Below are 24,197 nucleotides of genomic sequence, written 5' to 3'. Positions count from 1 at the left end.
ATTTCAGTTGACTTTAATTAAGACTACAAAAAGTAATGAAAATTGGCCGAAATTCTAAAAACTATTATTTAAATATTTAATTATCTTTATATATTTTTATATATATGTATAATCTATGCCAATTTTTGACTAAGTTATATTAGAATATAAAAGAGGCTGATCTATGTTTTTGAAATGAGTTAAATAGACATCTGACCAAATTTTAATTTTTGACAAAAATTGGGTATCTAAAGTAACTCCAACAAATATATCGATGCGAAGAAAAATTGTCTTGATAAACTGTTATTTGGTAGGTAGCGATTAAAAATAATCAAAGTTACAAAACATAAATACATCTAGGCACGTGGCTTAAATTTTTATTCAGTTGATTTTTTTTGTGAACTAGAACACAAGTGTTTTAGAGTTACTTATGGCTATTTCCAGTGGTGAAAGTCAACGTATGTTTATCGATTGATCCACAAGTTCTAGATTCACCATCAGGTGGCGAAGAAGTGGCACGTGCCTTTCGCCATTTGGTCCTCCTATTTTGAAACCACACCTGTGGAAGATAACATATGTACACTACATATAAAAATATCACTGCAGAAATTTTATAACATATAAATGTTTAAATTAACATAAACAGCTAAGTTCTAGCGTTAATTTCTGTATCGATTAATTCAATTTCAACTCCAAAACAGTTAATATTGTTTTTAAAATAAAATATTATTATAATAAATTAAACCACCGACTTTGAAACTATTATTAAAAAATTACGAAGGTTGACATTGAAAAAAAAAAAGGAACAATTAATAAATAAACTAAGCAATTAAGAATAAACAAAGGTGTTACTGAATGGTTACCAAAGGATTAGAGCCAAAGTTTATATCGAAAACTCGACCTTAATTATGCTGAAGGATATCGAAGAAAAATATCTGTAACATATATTTTTGTTCGATATTGAATGAGTTTTAATAGCTAAACAATTTCGCTTCCGCTTACAGTTTAATGCAAGAATTATCTCGTTCAATAGTGTATATGTATAGGGAAAGCATATATTAACAAATAACATAACATTACATTGTACTTCGTGTTTGTACAGTACAAAAGTCGGTTTAACTAAAGTTAAAGAACACTTTGTTTTGGAAATTTTCAAACAAAGGTTTGGAATACAAAGCTATTCATCGACTTTCTACCAGAAACTAACTACTAAGTAGGAAAGAGCAAACACTTTATTATTTTTATATGTCTGAGAGTAACATAAGACATATTATAACATTACAAATTTGATGATGGATGACCTAAAGTAATGTTATTTTGCTTATATCGCTAGAAGCAGAGTTTCGACACCCGTGGTAAGCAGAATACAGATAGCTCATTGTGTAGCTTAGTGCTTAACTTCAAACAAATAAACGTAGCTACAAAAATTGCAAAATGCATAAAATACCTTAAGTATTGACTTTCTCTTTAATTTTTTTTTTAGTTTTAATTACGGCTTAAATGCTTTGTTTGTTCAGAATTAAGCACAAAGCTACACAAGGAGCTATCTGTGCTATGCCCACCACGGGTATCGAAACCCGGTTTTTAGCTGTAAACCCACATACCACTGTGCCACTGGGGGGGGGAGTTTAAATGCAGTTATTGCTATTAATACTCAACGGATTAACTATCTTAGGAGTTGTGTGCATTTTATATGTGGCTTAATAAATTATTTATTAATGCGTTAATTCAATTTGGAACAAGCACAAATAATTAAATCAAATAATACCAGAAGTTTAAAAAGTAATAATCTTATTTGAAAATTTATCTAAACGTTCATTCTCTCATGATGACGAATAACCCACTTGAAGTAAAATGTATTCTCAACACGACTGGTAAGGGTATTAAAATTTTAATAAAATATAAAGTACAGAACAAGTTTTAATACCATTACCAGCCGTGTTGAGAATACATTCATTCTCTCAGTAATCTCATCAATACGGCAGCTTTACGGTTGATATTTTGTCACCTGAGTAATATGTAATACCAACCTACGTGACTTATAATAAAACTTGACATAGTACAGTGGAGCGCCATTACGTTTCGGTACCAGTAAACCGCAAAATCGCTTAAGCCGGTGTAACAAGTCTTGTGAGCGAGGATTATCGCGGCTCACCGCTAATTTAAGAAAGTGTAAAAACGCGGCTTACGAATTTAATCCTGGCTTTATAACTTCAAGGGGATATTTAAAAAGAATTTGCTTTAATTTGGGAAATAAATAAAATATATTACAATAGAAATCGACCGTTAATCTACCTTATCCGCTCTCTATGTCAGCTTTATGGAGGCCGCCATTGTTACCGAATCACACCTCTCCATATATTAAAGTTAATCCGCGGTAAATCCGTGAAAAAAGTGATCAATAATTAAAGTATTATTTTTAATTCGATAATCCGATATAATGATCACGCAATGGCCCGGATGAGGCTACTCGGGGGAGCTGTTGGCGACTTCGGCTTTTCAGTCACAAAGGTTTAATCCGCGGACCACTCAAGCCGCGGTTAAGCAGTTTGACCCCCCAAATACCGCGACTTATCGGCACTCCACTGTACTTAATGGAAAAGCTAAAATTCACATAAAATTATCTTACAAAATTAACACATAACAATAATAGACTTGTTTAATTAATCTATGCCATACATGCAACTAATTACACTTAACACACAGACTAATATTTTGTTCTTAATATGCTAAATATTTAGCACAGAGGCTGAAGTTTCAATATTTCCTGTACAATTTATGATGTGTAGTCATTAGTTCCTGTTATTAATTTGTGTTATAGCTAACATGCTGATTGTAATTCCTGCTGTTAATCTATGCTATACCTAAGAAACAAATTGTGGTTCCTGCAGTTAACCTATGCTGTATCTAATGTAAAGATTGTAATTTTCTAAATATATATTTAACCCATGCTATATCTAACATTATTATAATTTCATACATATTTATCTGTGCTAATACTCAATTACAGACTGTAGTTTTCTGTAGTTAATAATGTTATACTTAACATCGAGAGTTGCTGTTGTTGTTTTGAATTAAGCACAAAGCTACACAATGGGCTATCTGTGCTCTGCCCACCACGGGCATCGAAACCAGGATTTTAGTGTTGTAAGACATCGAGAGACGTTTAGCTTATTTAGAAAGAGTAAACTCTTATATACAACTTGTTTTGTATATAAAGACGGGACAGCAGTTTCCTATAATTAACATTACAATACTCAATACAAGCCAGTAGTTTTGATAGTTAGTTATCAATATAAAAAATCTACGTGACAATCTCCAGTTGCAGTTTAACATTTTACATCTTAAACTTATGTAATCAAATAGTCAATTGCTACAGTAAATCATCACGAACCGTATCAGCTAGCTACTAGCTATGTTTATTATCATTACAATGTATAAAGCTAGTTAACATATCAAGTAATCTTTCGCCCATGGTTGAGCACAGAAAAGCCAGCAGACAAGATAAATAAAAATACTGGGTATTTAAAAACATACAAATATAGGTTGTAAAAAACATTAAGCAAACAAGGTTAAAGATACTGTAGATATTATTTACTCAAACTATAAATCTCTATTTTGACTCCAAGAAATGTACTGTTATCCTTAATTGGAACTACTGACCATAAAAAGATGTGGAAATAAATTATCCACTTAATAGGATTGATTGCCATGGTTATAATGCTTTTACGTCCGAAAGTAGGAAACGTGATTAGTATCATATCGCGAATCGAACCTTGGACCTTCCATACTCATCTAACACTATAAGTGTTAGTTCATAACAAGGTTCACGAATACAGTAAGAATATAAAAGTACTCGAAAATTAAATGTTTGTGTAGTATGCGCATACTATCCTATATAAACGTTGGATATTTTTACTTCGATAAGACAAAGTACAAAAATTATTTATTATCAAATGTTCACTTTCTTCTTAATAAAATCACTTATTTTTATATATGCCTGTAAGGATCATATAACTTATTCTTCGGAAACCATCCCATACATGTATATTTGTATATGCAACTGAAACTCACCAGACAAATTATTACAAGCATCATATATCTCATTTTGTAGCTTAAAACAAAAAGTTAAGCAATGGAGAAAATACATGAATTATATAACACATTAATTGCAGATAATTTTGAAAATATATTTCAAAATAATCGTATTATAGAACTTTTTTTTTCCGATTTTTGCGCAAAGCAACTAGAGGGTTATCTAAGATAGCCACCTCTAATTTAGAAGTGGTACATCATAGGGAATGTAGCTTGTCAAAACAAACCACTATCATTTCTTGGGCTACTTTACCAACAAAAATGGGATTGACAATCAGACTATAACTCCTCCACGGCTGAGAGGACAAGCATGATCAATGACAGTATTCAAACACATAAATTGCGAGTCGAATGCCAGACATATATGTTGTTTGTGTTTTCTGTAAGTTTGCACAAAACTTTCATTGGTAACGATGTGACATGCCTCAATAGCATCAACATTTGTTTTTATGTTTAGTGAACAAAAAACAAAACAAGTAAACAGACAAATGATTTTGAGTTTTAGTTCTTATAATGCTTTTATAACATATTACTAAAGATTTAGGTAGAAAATCGGACAACAGATGTCGCCTATGTTCATAAAAATTACTCCATCAGTTAGACATTTAACCTTCGGACATTTCGGTTATTGTTTTTTAGCACAGTGAGTTACTTATCTACACTCTGACCATCGTGGAGATCAAATCGAGCAAAAGGACAATAATGACTAATTAAGAAGGAATGTGTTTGAAACCCTCTGATCCGGGTTCGATTTCCTGCGGTGTACACAGCGTGTAGATAAATGTGACATTGCTCTAAGACGGCCAAACAAACGAACCGTTAAAGTTTTGAGACATAAGATAATGTGGGGTTATTGAGAAATTTATATTGATTTTTATTTTCTTGTCCTTTGATGTTGTACTGGATATGAACAGTTCGGAAGATTTATATAGTTGATTTATAAATTGTAGCCAGAAAAGTGTAGGATTCTGTATTTAGCGTAAAAACTACTGAATTTAGGGGGTAGGGAAGCACAATGTAGCCTATGGGCTTCGCACTTTGGACTCGTTGTTGAATTGTTGCAAGTTTGCTTTAAGCTGTTGTGTTCTTGGATAAAACAGTTTATCCCAGTTGTTTGAGTCTACCCAGCTGTACAATGGGTAACAGGAGGTAGCTGAGGGTGTAACTTGCGATGAACTGCGTCACCATTTGCTTGTACCAATTATGCAGGAGTAGTGCGCCAGATCCTGTGTCATATCGGTATGGATGAGACTTGAATCTGACTATTGAAATTAGGTTTAGTAAATGTAATCAACCAAACTGAGAATTCTATATTTAGGCCAAGCATTATTAAACTAAGTTATTAATCATAACTTGGCGGATCGTTAAACAATGTGGTCTGTATGAAAGGTCAACAACCTACAGCTCTATGAAGAAATGTTGAGAATTTATCAGGCACAAAAAGATGTTAAACATTTAATCTCAACATTTGCATTTTTTTATGCAGAATATATTCGTGTTGTTAACATTATGGATGATTCCTAAAAGCCCTCCGCTAGTACAGCGGTATGTCTCCGGATTTACAACGCTAAAATCAGAGGTTCGATTCCCCTCGGTGGGCTGAGCAGATAGCCCGATGTGGCTTTGCTATAAGAAAAGCACACACAGGCTCCTAAAAATATTTAGAAGTTAGACAAAGAAAAAATTCACTTAAGAAAATCCAGTCGCTGATATTAACGTTGTAAATTCAAAAATTTACTCTCGAACCTTTTTAAGTTAAATCATTAGGGAATAATGTGTTTTTCAAATATTTCAGTCTTAGACAAAGACAAAAAAAAAAGATCTTTTTTGAAGGGCATCCATACCCCTGGTCTTGATGTTTATTTAGTTACCAAGTAATTGAACTAAGTAAATATCTTATTTTAAGACATTTTACTATAAAAGCAGTATCATCCTCAGATTTAAATAAAACAGCTATGAATTAACCAGTGTTACTTATATCATAGAAAAACATGTTACAAACAATTTTAACTTTATTTTAATCAAATATGATTTACGTAACAATAACTTCGGAAATCCTTATAACAAACTTGCTGAGGTAAAGGTAATTTTAGTTACCATACTTAACTATCTTATTTATATTAGTATGTTCAAATGTAACGAGAAAATTTAAAGTGTAAACGAATGAAATTGCATACGTATCAAATAATTGTAAATACAAGAACATAAAAGATAAGTAATATTTTTCAGGTAACATTCAAATTTAGTTAAACAAATCGCTCAATATTTCATCGACGTTCTTTTATTAGTTTCGATACTGCGATTAAGAGTTTCATTTAAAAAAAATTCTGTGTGAATAACATCTTCATTACATTACAGTCATTCTGCCTTGGATAGCATCTTTAACTTTTAGGTTCAAACACCTACGGTGCCTTCTTTGTATAACGTTTTTTTTTTTTCTCTGAGCTTTAAGAGGCTCCAACCGACTGTTATATTTTTAACGTCCGAATGCCTTTGTCTCATAAATATCCAGCTGCTGAGTTACGTATAAGGAGGCCTACGGTTCGATCCACGATATGCTACTGAAAACTTTGCTTAAGAGCAGCTGCATAACTGTCGGTTGCTGTTAATTAACTGGCTATCGTTCTTGGAGTAGCATTTCTAAATCAGAAACGTCTGTGTCTAAGCCTTGAGATCACTTATAGCCAACGAATCGCATAAGGTGTCGTTCAGGTTAAAAATATCATATACTCTTTTCTTTTCTGTAGCGATTTCACTAATTAACGATACTGATCCCTGAATTTAAAATGCCGTATGTCCTAATTGACAATCTTCTAAAATGTAGGTTCATAAATTAAACTTATCATTTATTTCGATGTGTAAATGGACAAAATTATCAACTTAGCAAATCCTTAATTTCTATAAAAGATTTAATTGAAGATCTAGAGTCTGCCGGACTAGTTTGAAGTTTGTGAGGAAAATAAAGGTTTAGCATTTCTTATAACATTTAAACCGTGAAAATAGTTGGAATTTACGTTGAGTTACAACAAAAGGAAGATGAATCAGACATGTACTTGTTTTTCTACTGGAGGTTTCTTATATACATTTTTATTTAATTTATCTTGTTATGTCATAAAAAATGAATTAAATTTATTTCAAATATATTCCACAATTCCAAATGGGAAGGGTTATCCTAGGGAATTGATAGTGTAAACTAGTGCCATGCCTTATATTCAGCAGTTCAAGGCTTTTGGTAATTTTTCTGTTTCTCTGTTTGGGGTTTCTGACGTTGAATTTGGGTATTGGGTAACGTTTGTTATTCTATATCGGTCTAAACAGCTTTTCTCACATTTTTGTCATCCACGGGCCCCCTCTTTAATAATTACGGGTTCTTGAATGCACTCCTGTTTTGTTTTAAACGAGTGATTTAAGTGAAGAGATATAATACATGGATACACATTAAAATATTATTCGTGTTGTAGTAATTACTAATTATTTTCACCAATAAAAAATAGTAAAACGTTTAATTTTTTTATTATTGCATTATTGACTCTATCCTTAAACCTCCATCCCTGCTGGACAACACACCCACACTTTGGAAAACGCTGGTCTGCAAACTTAATGAGATATCTACTATTAACGATAAATTAAGGTGGTTTCCCAAATTTTGATTAATCTGATCATTCTATTTATAAGTCCTAACGAACCGTTAATAACTTCCTTCAGTCGTACCTATCGTCAGTTTTATGTTTTTATTATCTAACATTTGAATGCAAGCTAAAGCATATCTCAACTATTTGAAGACATTTTAGTCGTTTTTTTACGTTAAAATTTCTGTGTTTGTGAAAAAATTAAATATGTTTTTTCGCGAGTTTATTTCCACCCACTCTGGAATCTGAATACTTCTATTTATTCGAAAGTCATCACTAAAATGAACTGTAAGTTTCAGCAAGTATTGATTGTTGCGCATGGTTTTCATTTATTTCAAAAGCTGAGAAAGGTAGCCGCTTGATGTTACGACGCTGTGAGAAAGGTTTCTAGACCTCCAAGAGGAGTAGATACTGGGAGCAGTAATGGGTGGTAAGGGTGGCCGACTGACATCAGACTTCATGATCCTAGCCCATTCTTCTAAAAGTTGGCGGTGATTTTTGTCGAATAGCAGCTTGCCGTTTAATCTGTTAGATTAAGTGTGGGAATGATTTTGCTCCGTTAGCTCTCGGCCAGGTGGGTTAAGGCGTTCGGCTCGTAATCTGAGGATCGCGTATTCGAATCCTCCTTGCACCAAGCATGCTCACCCTTTCAATCGTGGGGGTGTTATAATGTGACGGTCAATCCCACTATTCATTAGTAAAAGAGTTTCTAGAGAGTTGGCGGTAGGTGATGATGACTAGCTGTCTTCCCTCTAGTCTTACACTGTTAAATTAGGGACGGTTAGCGCAGATAGCCATTGTGTAGCTTTGCGCGAAATTCAAAAACAAAGAATCTGTAAAGATGTACGGGAAAATTCTGAAACATAATTTTATCTACTATACTCATACTCAAATCTTAAGCTGAGAATATTTAAATGCCTGGCGTGGCCTAACGCGTTAAGGCGTGTGCTTCGTAATCTGAGGGTCGCGGGTTCGCGCCCGAGTCGCGCCAAACATGCTCGCCCTCCCAGCCGTGGGGGCGTTATAATGTGACGGTCAATCCCACTATTCGTTGGTAAAAGAGTAGCCCAAGAGTAGGCGGTGGGTGGTGATGACTAGCTGCCTTCTCTAGTCTTACACTGCTAAATTAGGGACGGCTAGCACAGATAGCCCTCGAGTAGCTTTGTGCGAAATTCCAAAACAAAAGAATATTTAAATGTGTTAATGTCCAAAGGATCTTCTACCATTCAATATAATTATTCTTTATTTCGTGAAAACTTTCGAAATGAAATCACATATCTAACATTAAATCTATCACACACAGCTTTAATTCGTGCAAACTTTTGAAACTAAATTGCATATCTGGCATTAAATTTATTACCAACGGCTTTAGTTATGCACATTTTTGAAGGAAACCACGTATCTAACATTAAACCCATCACCTACTGCTTTAGTTCGTGCAAACTTTTGAAACTAAACCACGTATATAACATTAAATCTATCACCTTCTGCTTTAGTTCGTGCAAACTTTAGAAACTAAACCACATATCTAACATTAAATCTACTACCCACGGCTTTCGTCTGCCCAGACTTTTGAAACAAAACCACGTATCTAACATTAAATCTATCACCTTCTGCTTTAGTTCGTGCAAACTTTAGAAACTAAACCACATATCTAACATTAAATCTACTACCCACGGCTTTCGTCTGCCCAGACTTTTGAAACTAAACCACATACCTAACATTAAATCTATCACCTACAGCTTTAGCGAAAACTAAGATCAAGGCTGAAGCGCAGCACTCCAATTTAATGCTGAAGTTGTGGACTATGACGCAGCCCATTGACAGCTGTAAATGAAAGACATTGAATTTCATTAAAACATTTGATCGTTGAAATTGGAGCGAAAAAGAAAAAACAACAGAAAAAGAAAATTCCACAGAACGAAAAATTTGGATAACTTTTTTTTTTCCGGAGTTTAGTTCGAAAGCGACTTGGAGAATACATGGACTGTATCATTATAACGTCAAATATTAGGGCTGGTTAGGACTTGATCTATTAACTTTGGATTAGGAAGTTGTTAAAGCTTTGTATTTTGATGTTCTGGACAGTGGTGTGTTGCTGTATCTTGGGAAGGATTTTCTTCGTTTATTTTAAGGGTGAACCTAATTTCAAAATATTGCCTAAAGGGAAGACAAACAGTCAAAAAACACGAACCATCTACTGTAAAGGATTAAGTACCATTCTTTTAGCACATCCAGGACTTAAAACGTGGTGCGGGATATTTTGTGTTATTGTACGTACTCGAACCCGTTTCGCTAGCTCCGAAATTTAGAGCTGTATTGTTTGTTTTTGAATTTCGCACAAAGCTACTCGAGGGCTATCTGTGCTAGCTGTTTCTAATTTAGCAGTGTAAGACTAGAGGGAAGGTAGCTAGTCATCACCACCCACCGCCAACTCTTGGGCTACTCTTTTACTAACGAATAGTGGGATTGACTGTCACATTATAACGCCCCCACGGCTGAAAGGGCGAGCATGTTTGGCGCGACCGGGATGCGAACCCGCGACCCTCGGATTAAGAATCGCACGCCTTAACACGCTTGGCCATGCCGGGCCTTAGAGCTGTATTGCGGCCAACTAAGTCCATAGGAAAATAACATATTCCTTATAAAATATGGTAATACGTCGTATCATATTGTATGTGGTTTCAAAGAACTAGCAGCCATGATATTCAACAAACCCTAACCTCAATCCAATTGAGCTGATCCTGAAACTTCACACCTTAGAGCTACTATGAATTGAGTGGTCCTCTGTTTCATTAGATCTACACCCATTTTGAGGCGAACGTTAGCAATAAAGCCCAGATTGTGATTAATGCCATAGTTAAATGAACCCCAGCGTGAAAACACGAGAATCTCATTATCGAAGAGCGTCCCAAAACTTTGACTATTATGCATATACACAGTGTGTATAAGAAACAGCTCACAACATTTCTTTGAAATTAATTAGGACAATTTTCATCATTTAATTCTTGAAATAGAAAGAAAAGTTATGTGTTACGAGTACCAACTAACCTGTGAAAAGAGACCTATTTTGAGACCTGAGAGTCACTCCTGAAGATGTTCTAAGAGTTATTATAGTATTAAAACCTTGTTTTCATTTTTCGAAATCTTTAATTTGAAAAATAAAACTACAATACATTTCTCGCATGATTATTAGCAAGAAAAGAAAAACAGCATGTTTATAACATCGTATCAACATTTTCGTTTAACAGCTGAAATACCTGTGGGATCAAATTTTTATTTTGACCATTTAAGATCGTTAGTTGATTTATGCTTCTGTTTCCATATTTCAGATCTTATTATGTATTGGTAACATCTTTGCGATTCACCAGTTTCAGTTCTTTATTTTTATTTACAAAATTTTATGTTTTTTTCGAAATAGCTGGAAAATAATTCGAAGTTAAAGGTAAAGTATCAAACACTGTATAGAAAGCAGCTGCTGTATCAAACACATTCCCATAACCTGAAGCTATTTTGAAATTGTGTTCAATATTTATATTAAAAAGAAAATGGAAAGTATAAAACTTATACTTTCTAACAAATATGCACATAAATCCAAGTTTGTTATTTCTGTGCACTTTTAATACAAACTGCTATATAAAATAAACATGATGGATTTTATTGATATGAAACGCACGCAAACACAAACAATTTAAATTAAGCTATACGAAACGAAAATAGCATACGATAAACTTAGGCGAACGCTTGTGGATACATGTCTGTAAGCAGACTCACTCTCTTCATTGTATTTATTTGTTTAGTGCTACTTGAATACTTCTTTATCTGAGTGGAATATGAATGCCTAACTACTTGTTTTATCCTGCACGACCCTGGTTCCAATGTTACCCTATTTATAGACATCGTATTGCATGTGAAAAACCAAAATTTTTAAATTATTAAAGTGAAGCGTTAGAAACACAATAAATGTTATCATATTTGAGCATCTCCTTCCAACTCAAAGACAGGCCCGGCATGGTCAGGTGGTTAAGGTACCCAACTCATAATCCGAAAGTCGCAAGTTCGTATCCCTGTCACACCAAATATGCTCGCCCTTTTAGCCGTGGGTACGATATAATGTGACGGTCATTCCACTATTCGTTGGTGAAAGAGTAGATGGTGATAACTAGCTGCCTTTTCTTTAGTCTTACACTGCTAAATAGGGACGGCTAGCACAGATAGCCTTCGTGTAGGTTTGCGTGAAATTCAAACCAACTCAATGACACACTGCTAAAATTCTAATTCTGATACCCGTAGAAGGTACAAAACAAATAACCTACTGTGTAGTTTTGTATTTAACCACAAATAAACATATCTGAATAACGTATATTTTCAAATAAAATGTAGACAGCAAATTTAATGTGTTATGCTATTAGTGCTTGTTTATCCTGTTCAACCGCCTCTTTTCAATGAAGAATTACTTCCACCATCTTGTCTTTTGAAGCAGTATAAACGAGACACTATTTTCGTTTTCACTTTTAGATTATCTGATCGCTCGTGTTATAATTCATCGTCCTAGATCATATTATTTTTGTTCATTTATTTGTTCATTGTTGAAGCGCATGTAACTCATCCAATCACATGTTTGTAGTTGCTACTCGTATCTTTGCTCTGTTGCTCAAACATTCAAAGCTGCATACCTATTATTTTCAACACTATTTGCATATCTACTGTTGCACTACAGTTTAGCTACTATGTCTGATATGAATTAAGTGTTCATTGTTGCAATATAAAGCTTACACATAAAACGCTACGATTTAACGTAGAAATCAATAGGCCTAAACTTTATAGTAGATATATATATATATGTGTGTGTATCTATTTACTTTCAAAATTTAAAGCATTTCAGACATATGTTTGACACTTACATATCGAGGAATATTGAGTAATAATCGAGGAACACCATAATGAAAAAGGCCTTTTGGTATTTTTATACCTATTCAGTTACAGGATTAAAAATATATATATACTGCAAAGTGCATATTGTGTTGCCTAAAGATAACATGGAAAGAGGCCACAACATGATGTGATAAATTTAAATATGAATGATATAAACATTAAATATTAATGAAGTTTTAACAGTCAGGGATGTCACGCGTATGACGACCAAACTTCAACTAGAACATCAATAATCAAAATAGTACAATATTAGTTACACCATAAGCTGATACAAATGTATAAAAATAGTATTTTAATCTGTTGCCCTTAAGCGAATAAGTTTAGACCCTCTAAAAACAAAAAATATACTTGAGTATATATGTTTGGCTAAAAGGGTAAGAATTTACTCTCGTATAGTGCCAGGGAACAAAACACCAAAACAAAACAAATTATATTAAAATGCACGTCAGTGCTATGAATTTAACATGTTTAGATAGCCTCTTGCATTAGTAGTGAAATTTACGTCTTCCTTTTTCTTTAGAGATGGCCTCTAAACACGGTTAAAACTATTTTTCATTAACAAATAAGATAATCAGATCGAAAAGATATCTACTATATTATTTCAGTCTAAGTTTCAAGAATAAATAAACCAAGTTATTATTTCATTATTCAATGAACTACTTGGGATAAAGTTTGGTTTCGTCAAACAATCCTAAAGCTGACCTAAATTTCATACACTTTATTTTTGACATAATTATTGAAGTAACTATCTAGAAGTCCTTTAATATTATTTTTTGTATTTAGCTTTAGTTTAAGACTTTGTTTGTTTGTTTGTTTTGGAATTTCGCACAAAGCTACTCGAGGGCTATCTGTGCTAGCCGTCCCTAATTTAGCAGTGTAAGACTAGAGGGAAGGCAGCTAGTCAGCACCACCCACCGCCAACTCTTGGGCTACTCTTTTACCAACGAATAGTGGGATTGACCGTCACATTATATACCCCCACGGCGAACCCGCGACCCTCGAATTACGAGTCGCACGCCTTACGCGCTTGGCCATGCCAGGCCTAGTTTAAGACATAAAACAGAATAAAATTCTAAAAAATTGCATTATTACTCTAAATAGGCGTGACTAGGCTTAAACTGACAATACTAGGCCTAACATTGCAGATACATAATTTCTGTGAATGATAATTACTTCAAAAAGTAGTCCTACAAAACAATTTTTAATTGTTTTTATCTATAATAAAGATCTTATTACTTGTTACAATATTATTATAACATTTGAGTATAACATAAAATATGTAATATTTCATACAACATTTAACCTATAATACACTGTATGTAATAAATAACATTTAAATCAAATTAAATTGGAAATTATTGCTAGAAGAAGTTTGAAGAGATTTATGAAAGGCAGTCGTCAAACTCTTCAAGCGTATAACAATAATTGAAGTAATAATATTAACATAACAATATTTACTCTGGGTACTTGATATTTAAAAAGATACAATAATGATAATAATAATAAAGCGTATAACAATAATTGAAGTAATAATATTAAAATAACAATATTTACTCTGGGTATTTGATATTTAAAAAGATACAATAATGATAATAATAATAAAGCGTATAACAATAATTGAAGTAATAATATTAAAATAACAATATTTACTCTGGGTACTTGATATTTAAAAAGATACAATAATGATAATAATAATAAAGCAAAAGAAGTAAAAGCTAATTCTGCTTTCCTATTTTTGTCGGTAGTTTGGAATTAGGGACAAAACCGAACTATTTGGTCTGCGTACTGGCAAAGTTGTAGGGAGAAAAACCCCATAATGGGAGGGAAGAACCCCTATTTTTGGTTGGAGGTAAATTCTTCCAGCAGTATATCAAATCAAGAATAGGTGTGATGCTTAGCATTTATACGAATGTGTAATTTGTTCCAAACTTTTCGATGTGCGGGTAGACTAGTGACTGACTGTACGAGTACGTTATGCTGTATTCCAACAAAGAGTGTTCGTATAATGAAATTGTTTAACGATGTGGAGTAGAAATACGTAATATTTTGGATAAAAGAAATTTCAATATTTTACAAGGAAGCGAGAAAACTTGTACGATAGAGAGTTTAGCGCGGAATCAACTATGTAATAAAAAGTAATTTGAACCCATCAAAAGCTGGACTTAGATTGGTGGCTAGCTGGCTCGAACTTTGAATCCGAAAGTTTGTGATCTGCATTCTGTTACCACTTTAGAATTAGACTCAAATCCTACCAGTTGCTTAGACAAGAATAATCCAAGAAATGGCGGTAACAATTTCAAATATATTTATTATTATTCACAAGACGATTTTACTTCTGTTAGTGGAAATCACGATTAGATAAAGTTTGTTTGAACGTAACTGTAAAATAGGATAATAACTACATTTTTGTAAAATTAAGCATGCAACAGTGATTTATAGTTTCAGTAGCGCAATTTTAACAAAATCTTGGAGAGGAGGCAAAGTTGAAACCTAATTTCTACAAAATACTTGAGCTGTTAATAACCTGGCACTTTTCAGAGGTCACACATCAACTGCAATAATTATAATGGAAATAGAGGGTTATGAGTAACAAAAGAAAATCATGCAAATTTTCTCTTTGTACTTTTTATAGATTGATACGAGTAATTTACCAAAAACGTGTGTGTGTGTTTTCTTATAGCAAAGCCACATCGGGCTGTCTGCTGAGCCCACCGAGGGGAATCGAACCGCTCATTTTAGCGTTGTAAATTCGTACACATACCGCTGAACTAGTGGGTGGCTTACCAAAAACATAACCAATTAACCAGATATTGTTCAGGCTACTAGAAAATGCCGGACAGTTAATATAAAACACAAAATCAAAGTTGTGGACAACTTATGCACAACCAAATGTACCAATTTAACGGGCACTGTAACATAAGCAGGAAATCTAAAGCAACATCTTATATTGGACTATATGATGCTACTAAGTTGAAAAACGTCAATCCGTGGAATAAAATACTCAATTAAAGGAGATATGGAATTAATTGTTACTCTCCGAACATTTTAAAAACCTTACCTTCACTTGGCTTTCAGACAGACCAAGTGAGACGGCCAGCTTCGTCCTCTCCGGACCTGCTAGGTACTTAGTGTGTTCGAATGTTTTTTCTAAAAAATAAATCTGTCGGCCTGAAAACGTAGGTCGGGTAGGTTTTCTGCTGCCATAGTTGGTGCCAAGCAAGTTGCGTTCTCCTAGTATGAAAAACAAAAGGGATGAAATATGTTTCAAGCCTGTGTATGTGTGTTTTTAAGGGTAACTACGAAGTGCAACAATTATCAAGATGATAAGGGTTGATTTTTGTAAAAAGCTGAAAACGTAGATTGAAATGTGTTAAATTGGAAACAACCTAAAACACATATAAATGTTTGCTAAAAGTATTTTAATACATAGTGAATGTAACCACAAAAGAGAAAAGACTCAAACTTTGAAATCATTGATTTAGTGTTCAGAAATCAATTTTGTCTAAGGCGTGTTCGTATTTCTACGTGTATCTAAAACCAATAAACGTATATAATGCAATGTGGAATAAGCTAAACAAGAGGGAATTCTCAATAGTCATGGAATTTGAAATTCTTTTAGATATAATTTGAATACTTTAATTTATAATGCCCTTTTTCACCTTTTTATTAGCTATACATATATTTATGCTTCAGTGATATCAAGCGTGAGGCTCGTGTATACACAATTCGATTTTATTACTCATTAGGATATCTACAACATTACATTCAACCATGAGAAAGCCGCAAAGGCAAAGTGTGGATTTAAAAAATACGTGTATATATATATATATATATATATACACACACACACACATATAGAGTGTAAACATAGTTTTTTCTAAACTCTTTTTACCAACAAATTTACCTTCAATTTGAAATTATTTTGGGCAGGATTAGAGTAAATTAAGCTATAAAATCTTGGGCATGGCCAAATACATCAATCAAAAGGTTAGATCTCCTGAGTCTAAAACTTTAATTAGATATCAGATCAGTCAAGAGATGACGGTACTGTAAGCTGAACGTTTGTACTTGAAAACCAAAACAGATTCAAACCATTTTATAAGATTCTATGCCGTGGATAAAAATTAAACTCAAAAATAATTATCATCTGCTGGACGAATTCACTTGAACCCAATATTTCACACACTCAGAAAATGTCTTATTATAATAACGAAAATACAACAACTAACAGCTACATATAATAAACAAAACGAAAACTGTAATACCATAAGTAACAAAAATACATTGAACATTGTATCCAAGTTCTAATTAAATATATCTAGGGAAAGCTTGCTTTGTTTTCAATTTCGCGCAGAGCTACAAGAGAGCTATCTGCACTAGCTGTTTCTAATTTAGTAGTGAAAGACTAGAGGAAAGACAGCCATCACCATCCTCCGTCGACTCGTGGGCTACTATTTAACTCACACATTACAATGTCCCCACGCTGAAAAGGCAAACACGTTTGGTAAAACAGGAAATTCAAGCTTGCAATGCGCAGATTGCAAATCAAGTGCCATAACGACTTAGTCATGTCGGGCCATATATAGAGAAAATAGGATACTTGTAATAAGAAATTAAGAAACTACAGGAGGTGCACAACATATTTCATAAGATGATGTAACTAAAATCATGTAAAGTTTAGGTATTTATGAAAACTGATGTTGAAATTAGGATGTTAGATTATATTTAAACAAATTTCACGGAGTGAGTCCTAAAAGCATTTAGTTTTACATATTTTTCTGTTATCTTATAAAAGATATAACAACATTTTAAGGGAGAGGCACTTTTTTGTCCACACTCATTATATCTTAATATTATACGAATATTGCATTGATAAAATGAAATATCGCCCAGACGAAAGAAGAAATAAATGTTCATATGAAGTTGGTTAGACCTAAGTTCAAAACATATGTAGTTCTTCTGTCATTCCAAAAGTGAATGTTGAGCTTTGCCTGCATGCAAAGCTTTTCAATCGGGTGATAGACGAACACGCGGATAGACACGACAGTTCGTGATATCATACTATAATGGAACTTTTGCTTATATGATACTGGAAAAAACGTTCTTATTACGCGATGTGCAACTTGTAACTTCGCAAAATTATTGTCTTCTTGGATATAAATTTGCAATAGGGGTCATGATTGTCCCGTTTCTTCTCCGTTTTGCGTCACAGAGAACCTTATATTTCTCCATTCATGAATACATCACAAAAGCATCTAATACACTGACACCACGAAATATTTTTGTCCATAAACTTCACAAGTGTTTCAAAGTTCATTAAATCGGGTGTTTTGTGTAAATATGATAAATAATTTTAAAAAGGTTGAAGACTGTGCACTACATGCACTAATAGACAAACTATTATTAATAAATTAAGAGGCCGATACAATTATTTTACTTGGTCATGTACATTTTATAATCAATGCACACAGTTAATCATTAGTTAAGCTTATTGTTAAGAATATTGAGATAAGTGCTGCCACCTGTAGTTAGGAATAACTCAAGGAGAACATTATTCATGACAGGAACAGGAAGTATTGTAATGTCACACTTTGTATTTTTTTTGTACATGTGGACTCAATGAATAAACACATATCAACATGTTATGGGCCCAAGAGCCCATATTAGAGCATTCTAATAGTGCTTAAACAGATGAAACTGTTTTAAAATTGTTAGTACAAGTATTCCAGGAGATACTGAGGATTACTGTAGAACAGTTTTGGATGACAATTTTTATTGAATGGCACAGGATTTACATGGATATTTTATCACAAGTGCTGGGTGATTTGTTTCCTTTGTCTGGAAGCCATTGTGAAATACCAGGATAAACTGTAAGTAAAATATTGATTGACACTCTATTTTCTCAAGTCATATAAAGGGAGAAATAGATCTAAATCAAAGAAAGGAATATTACAGTTGTGGTTGAAATAGTTTGACAATGGAAGATAAAATATCAATTGATAAGTTGGGAGAAAATAATTGGGCCACATGGAAATTTCAAATGGAACATTTATTGAGAGGAACAGGACTATGGGGCCATGTGATTGAAACAGAGGTATTGTCAGAGACAGCCAATGATCAAACAAGGCCAGATTTCAACAGGAAAAGGGAAAGAACATTTTCAACAATTGTTCTGAATATTCAAAGTGCACAACTCTATCTTGTCACCTCATGCACAACTCCTAAGGAAGCATGGAATGTACTGCGTGCTCACTTTGATAGAAACACACTAGCCAATAAACTATTCCTGAAAAAGAAGTGTTTTCGATGTGAGATGAAAGAAAGCATGACGGTCCAGGAACATTTGAAACAAATGAAGAAATTAACGGATCAACTTGCTGCGGTTGAGACGGAAATAGCAGAAGAAGATCAGATTGTTACCTTACTTGGTAATCTGCCAGCTAGCTATGATACAATTGTAACAGCCCTAGAAACCAAAATTGATGATATCTCTATATGGTTAATTCCACTAGTCATTAGTAAAAGAATAGCCCAAGAGTTGGCAATGGGTGGTGATGACTAGCTGCCTTTGAATTTAGAATTTGTGCAACAGGCACTGATTAATGAAGAACAAAAGAAGAAAAAGACCACATCGAATGAAACACCATCAACTGCATTAGCCACTTGCAGCAACTTCAAACCACATGGAACACAAGAAACAAATAAAAGGGGTAACAGCTTCAAGTGTTACAAGTGTGGAAGAGAGGGACATATAAAACGCAATTGTCCAATACTGAAGGAAATGATCCACAAAGCTAAGAATGTGAATATCAATGTGGCGGAAGATTATACTGATGGAAACAATGATGTTGCCTTTGTAACAAACCAGGATAAAGGAATAGGAAATGGAGAATGGTTGGTGGATTCTGGTGCGTCTAGGCATATAACACACCAGAGGAACATATTATCAAATTATCACAAGTTTAGCACACCTCAGCAAGTTAGGATTGGTGATGGAAGAACTGTTGAAGCTCTTGGAGTTGGAAGTTGTAAACTAGAAATGACATTTAAAGTCAGTAACTCAAAACATGTCACAATGAAGAGTGTCCTTCATATACCAAAATTAGCTAGCAATCTATTTCCAGTAGGAGCTGCTATTGAAAAAGAAAATATTGTGCAGTTTGGAGTTAATCGCTGTTACATCCGAGGTAAATTAGGACAACTCCATGGCATGGGTACAAAAAAGCATGATGGTCTATAACAACTGGACTGTAAGACCAGTGTTACTGAGAATGCCTCAGTAGCCTCAAACAGCAGCATGAATGGCTTGGCATCAACGACTAGGGCATATCAGTGTTTCACAATTACAGAAGCTTGTCAGAAGTGGAAATGTAAGTGGAATCAAATTCCAGAAGTCTGATAAAGCCAGTATTTGTGAGAGATGCACTGAAGGTAAAATGCACAGGAAGCCATTTAAATCAGTGGGTGAAATCAGATCAAAGAGAAGGCTACAACTTGTACACAGCGATGTCTGTGGTCCTATACAAACTCCATCTATTAGAAGTAGCAAGTACTTTGTTACATTTATTGATGATTACTCAAGATGTTGCAGAGTGTATTTCTTGAAATAGAAGTCAGTAGCATATTGTCCAGAACAAAATGGTGTTGCTGAGAGAAGGAACAGAACTCTTGTGGAATCAGCAAGAAGCATGCTGTCACATGCTAAGATACTAAGAATGTACTGGGTGGAAGCTGTAGCTACTGCAGCGTATGTGGGTAACAGTGTATCCACATCGGCAATAAAAGATGGTAGTACGCCATATGAAAGATGGTATGGGAAGAAACCAGATGTAGAACACATGAAAGTTCAAATGTCTTGCATATGCACATGTGTCAGGTGCGTCAAGACAGAAATTAGACATGAAGTCTATAAAGGCACGTTTCATTGGATATGATAACTGTACCAAGGGATATCGACTGCATGATGAAAAATCCAGGAAGATTTTCATACGGCGAGATGTTATCTTTAATAAAACAGAATTTGGTCAAGAGCTTGTGACAAATGAGTATATCTCATCAAGTGAACAGATAGTGGACCAAGAAACAGAAGTTAAAGCTGAAGATAAAGCTGAACGACCAGCAAGAAACAGGAAACCGCCCATCCGCTATGGATATGATGAGTATGCTGTTATGGCAGCAGCAAATGAATTAGTTTGTCACACTGCAAGCTTATGCAGTATGTTAGAGCCAAGCACATTAAGTGAAGCAATTGAGTGACAATGCAAAGGAGTGGAAGTCAGCCACAAATCTATGAGTGTAAACATGGCCTACATGGTATATAATGTATCTATTAGGGTAACCATGGCCTACATGGTATATAATGTTTCTGTGAATATAACTATGGTCTGTATATAGTATATAATGTTTCTATGAATGTAACAATGGTCTATAGAGTATATAATGTTTCTGTGACTGTAACCATAGTCTACAGGATATATAATGTTTCTATGAGTGTAACCATAGTCTACATGCTATATAATGTTTCTATCAGGTTAACCATAGTCTACAGGGTATATAATGTTTCTACTAGTGTAACTATGGCCTGTATGGTATATAATGTTTCTACTAGTGTAACTATGGCCTGTATGGTATATAATGTTTTTATGAGTGTAACCATAGTCTACATGGTATATAATATTTCTGTGAATGTAACCATGGTTTGTATAGTGTATTACTCTTAAAATTTATAAGTCTCATGAGATCCACAGGATCTAAAAGTCAATACTTCGAATGAACGTCCAGATCTCTTTCACTCGCCGATCTTATCGACTCATAAACATCTGAACAAGTGTCTACTTCAATAAACTTCACGGCTTTTCACGCCTGCTCATCTCGGTTTCTCTATTACACTTTCATAGAAAATCTAACTAACTTCAACAAGCACAACTGCAACTAATGGAATATTTTGATATTTTCTTTTCTTTTCTCTTGTTTTAAACTAAATTACTGCTACGTTTAGTTTTTAGTGTATTTTTTAACCTCTGTGTGCATATCATATTAGGTTTATATTAGTGTGTAATTATTCTCTTATTTTGCCTATTGTCTGTATGATATATAATTTTATGTGATTCTGATCATGGCTAATATAATATATAATGTTCCTTTTAGTGTTACTACCATCGATATAGTGTATAATTTCGTTTGTGTGTGTGTGAAAAAGGTTTGTGTAACATACAATGTTTCTCCTCGTGTGACAGTGTTCTGTGTAGTATCTAATTTTTTGTGCGTGTGACAGTGGTTTGTGTAACTTTCAATAGACGTCATCATGATCTGTATAGCAAATAGTACGTAATTTTGTTATGACGTAACTTTATGTTGTGTGAAATAATAGAAGCAAGTTGTTATGACGTAACATTATGTTGTGTGAAATAATAGCAAGCAGCTGGTATTATTTATAGAGAGCTAGATACTGTTATCATACTAAAAGTAGTACAATTTAATATTTACGCAGTTAACGTTTTTTCAAGAAAACGACCGGAAATCACATAATATTATTGATTCTGAAACAAAAAACAGCTATTAATCAGTGGTGTCGAGAGAACCCACTTGTAGAGAAATATATATGTAAAAACGGCTCGTTTCGGTTGAGAAAATATTTTACGTAGAAGAGCGAACACCGTTTTGACCTTCTTTGGTCATCGTCAGGTTCACCAACTGTTAACCTCAAGAAGAATATAAAGTGAAAAATGATAATTTTGTACTGGAATTATGAAATGCACAATATAAATTTGAAATAACTTTACTATTGTTACTGTTTTTTGTGGTATAATTACTAATACAATACCATCGATCAGAAGAATAATAACAAGTGAAATAAGTAATGAGTAGAAAATAAACAAAACAGCATAAAAGTTATTGTTAGTAGACGTACCTCTCACTGTTGACAATGACATTGACTGTCTTATTGACAATGACGATTGTGGTGGAAACTGAGAATGACAGACGGAAAAACCACTGTCGACGGGCTCGAAGAATACGCCGGAAGGTAAGTCAAGCAAACTGTGAAACAAGTCGCAGTTGGGAACTGGAAGAACTTCGCTAGGCCTAACTCTAGAGTAAGAAGTTTGCGTAAGTATCTGTTCTGCCATGTGGCTTGGCCTTATATCTACGGATGTTAGTGCACTCATGCTTGATAGAGATGGTGGTAGATATGGCAAATAATAACTTGTTTCAAAAGAATTGTTATTCATTGTAAGTTAGAATCATATTGTTGTAAAATTATTACAACTTTATATGAATTGTATAACCGGAACGTTTGAGAGACTAAAGTGACTATCACTTTAATGGATTAATGAACTGAACTTGGTACTTTATGTCCACATTTTACATGTTCTTTTAGCTCACTTAAAAAAAAAACTTTATATCTTAGTGTGTTCGTAACATTTACCAGAATATCTAGGAGTAACTGGCTAACGAAGTTAAGTGCGTGAGTAGGAAATTGATAACACTCATAACCAAGATCAACATGGAGATAAGACGTGTGTTTGTTAACTTTAATACAAAAATCAAAGGGATGTGAAATGGGAAAAGTCAACATAATAGGGTTTTATCAAACTCATAAATATGTCTAACCTGCTACGCCGTTGTAAATTACTGAACGAAGCCTTAGACAGCATACTGCAATTGTTCAAGTACAGTGTAACATATTACTGTCAAAGCGATATTCCTAAGCCTAAACCTACCCAATAGAAGTGGTGTGTCAAACTTACAATAATTATTTTTGTAACAAACACGTCCAAAATTTTTAAGGCCAGTTAAAATTTCATATATTTCTAACCGAACTTTTGAAAATTAAATGGAAACGAACTATCCACTATTTTTTTCGAAAGATATCTCATGGTATGAATTTAAAGGAGCGACATCTTCAACCTTTCAAGTCGGAGATGCGATTTGAGTTCAGTAACACACAACAACTTTTCCAACGCGTTTGTCTTTACGCAATTCTGCTTAGTGTCTGATTCTGGAATCTGATTAGAAGAACGAACATTAAACGCCTTACAGATAATAGTTAATATTAATTAAATCTTAAGTTCTCTGTAAATCAACTAGGTTACTTTTCTCTACAAAGATAGTACTTTTGTTTGTTTTAGCGAAAAGCCACACAATGTGTTATGCTCACTATTTCTACCGGAGGAATCGAACCCCGGAATTTACTCTTGCAAGTACTTAAACTTAGCCCTGACCTTCTGGCTCATAGAGTTGTAGCTTTTAAGTGTTATGTGGAATTATGTTATTTTGCTAATATAACTGGAAAGAATGAATTTTGAGCATACCCATGGAAAGATCTTTGTTATCAGTAACCTGAAATATTATATTAGTAATCTTGCAAACGTTCGACAATATTTTCTGAAATATGAAACGTTTCAACTTCAAGTTAATATGATAAGCATCCGTTTCGTGATCGGGTTCATTTATGCACCTCATTTCTAAACTATTTAAGTACCAATTTGATTTTGAGTTAATTGCTTCGATGATTCCTGGGTTAATAATACCATATGAATCACATAAAAACTTAAACAA

General features: G+C 33.8%; 1 protein-coding gene across 1 annotated transcript; it reads right to left on the bottom strand.

Moving 5' to 3' along the window:
• Positions 1 to 340: 340 nt before the first annotated feature.
• Positions 341 to 23,090, bottom strand: LOC143255688 (homeobox protein ceh-9-like). The gene is made up of 3 exons (XM_076511745.1): positions 22,549 to 23,090; positions 15,697 to 15,869; positions 341 to 538 (listed from the first exon to the last, which is right to left on the bottom strand). Exons 1-3 carry the CDS (start codon positions 22,865 to 22,867, stop codon positions 404 to 406), a joined length of 627 nt encoding a protein of 208 aa, XP_076367860.1. The 5' UTR covers positions 22,868 to 23,090; the 3' UTR covers positions 341 to 403.
• Between the last annotated feature and the right edge of the window lie 1,107 nt (positions 23,091 to 24,197).

This window comes from Tachypleus tridentatus, chromosome 7 (genome assembly GCF_004210375.1).
Source record: "Tachypleus tridentatus isolate NWPU-2018 chromosome 7, ASM421037v1, whole genome shotgun sequence".
Taxonomy (NCBI): Eukaryota; Metazoa; Arthropoda; class Merostomata; order Xiphosura; family Limulidae; genus Tachypleus; species Tachypleus tridentatus.
Note: the sequence above shows the minus strand (reverse complement) of the source record. Positions and strands in the feature narration are given on the sequence as shown.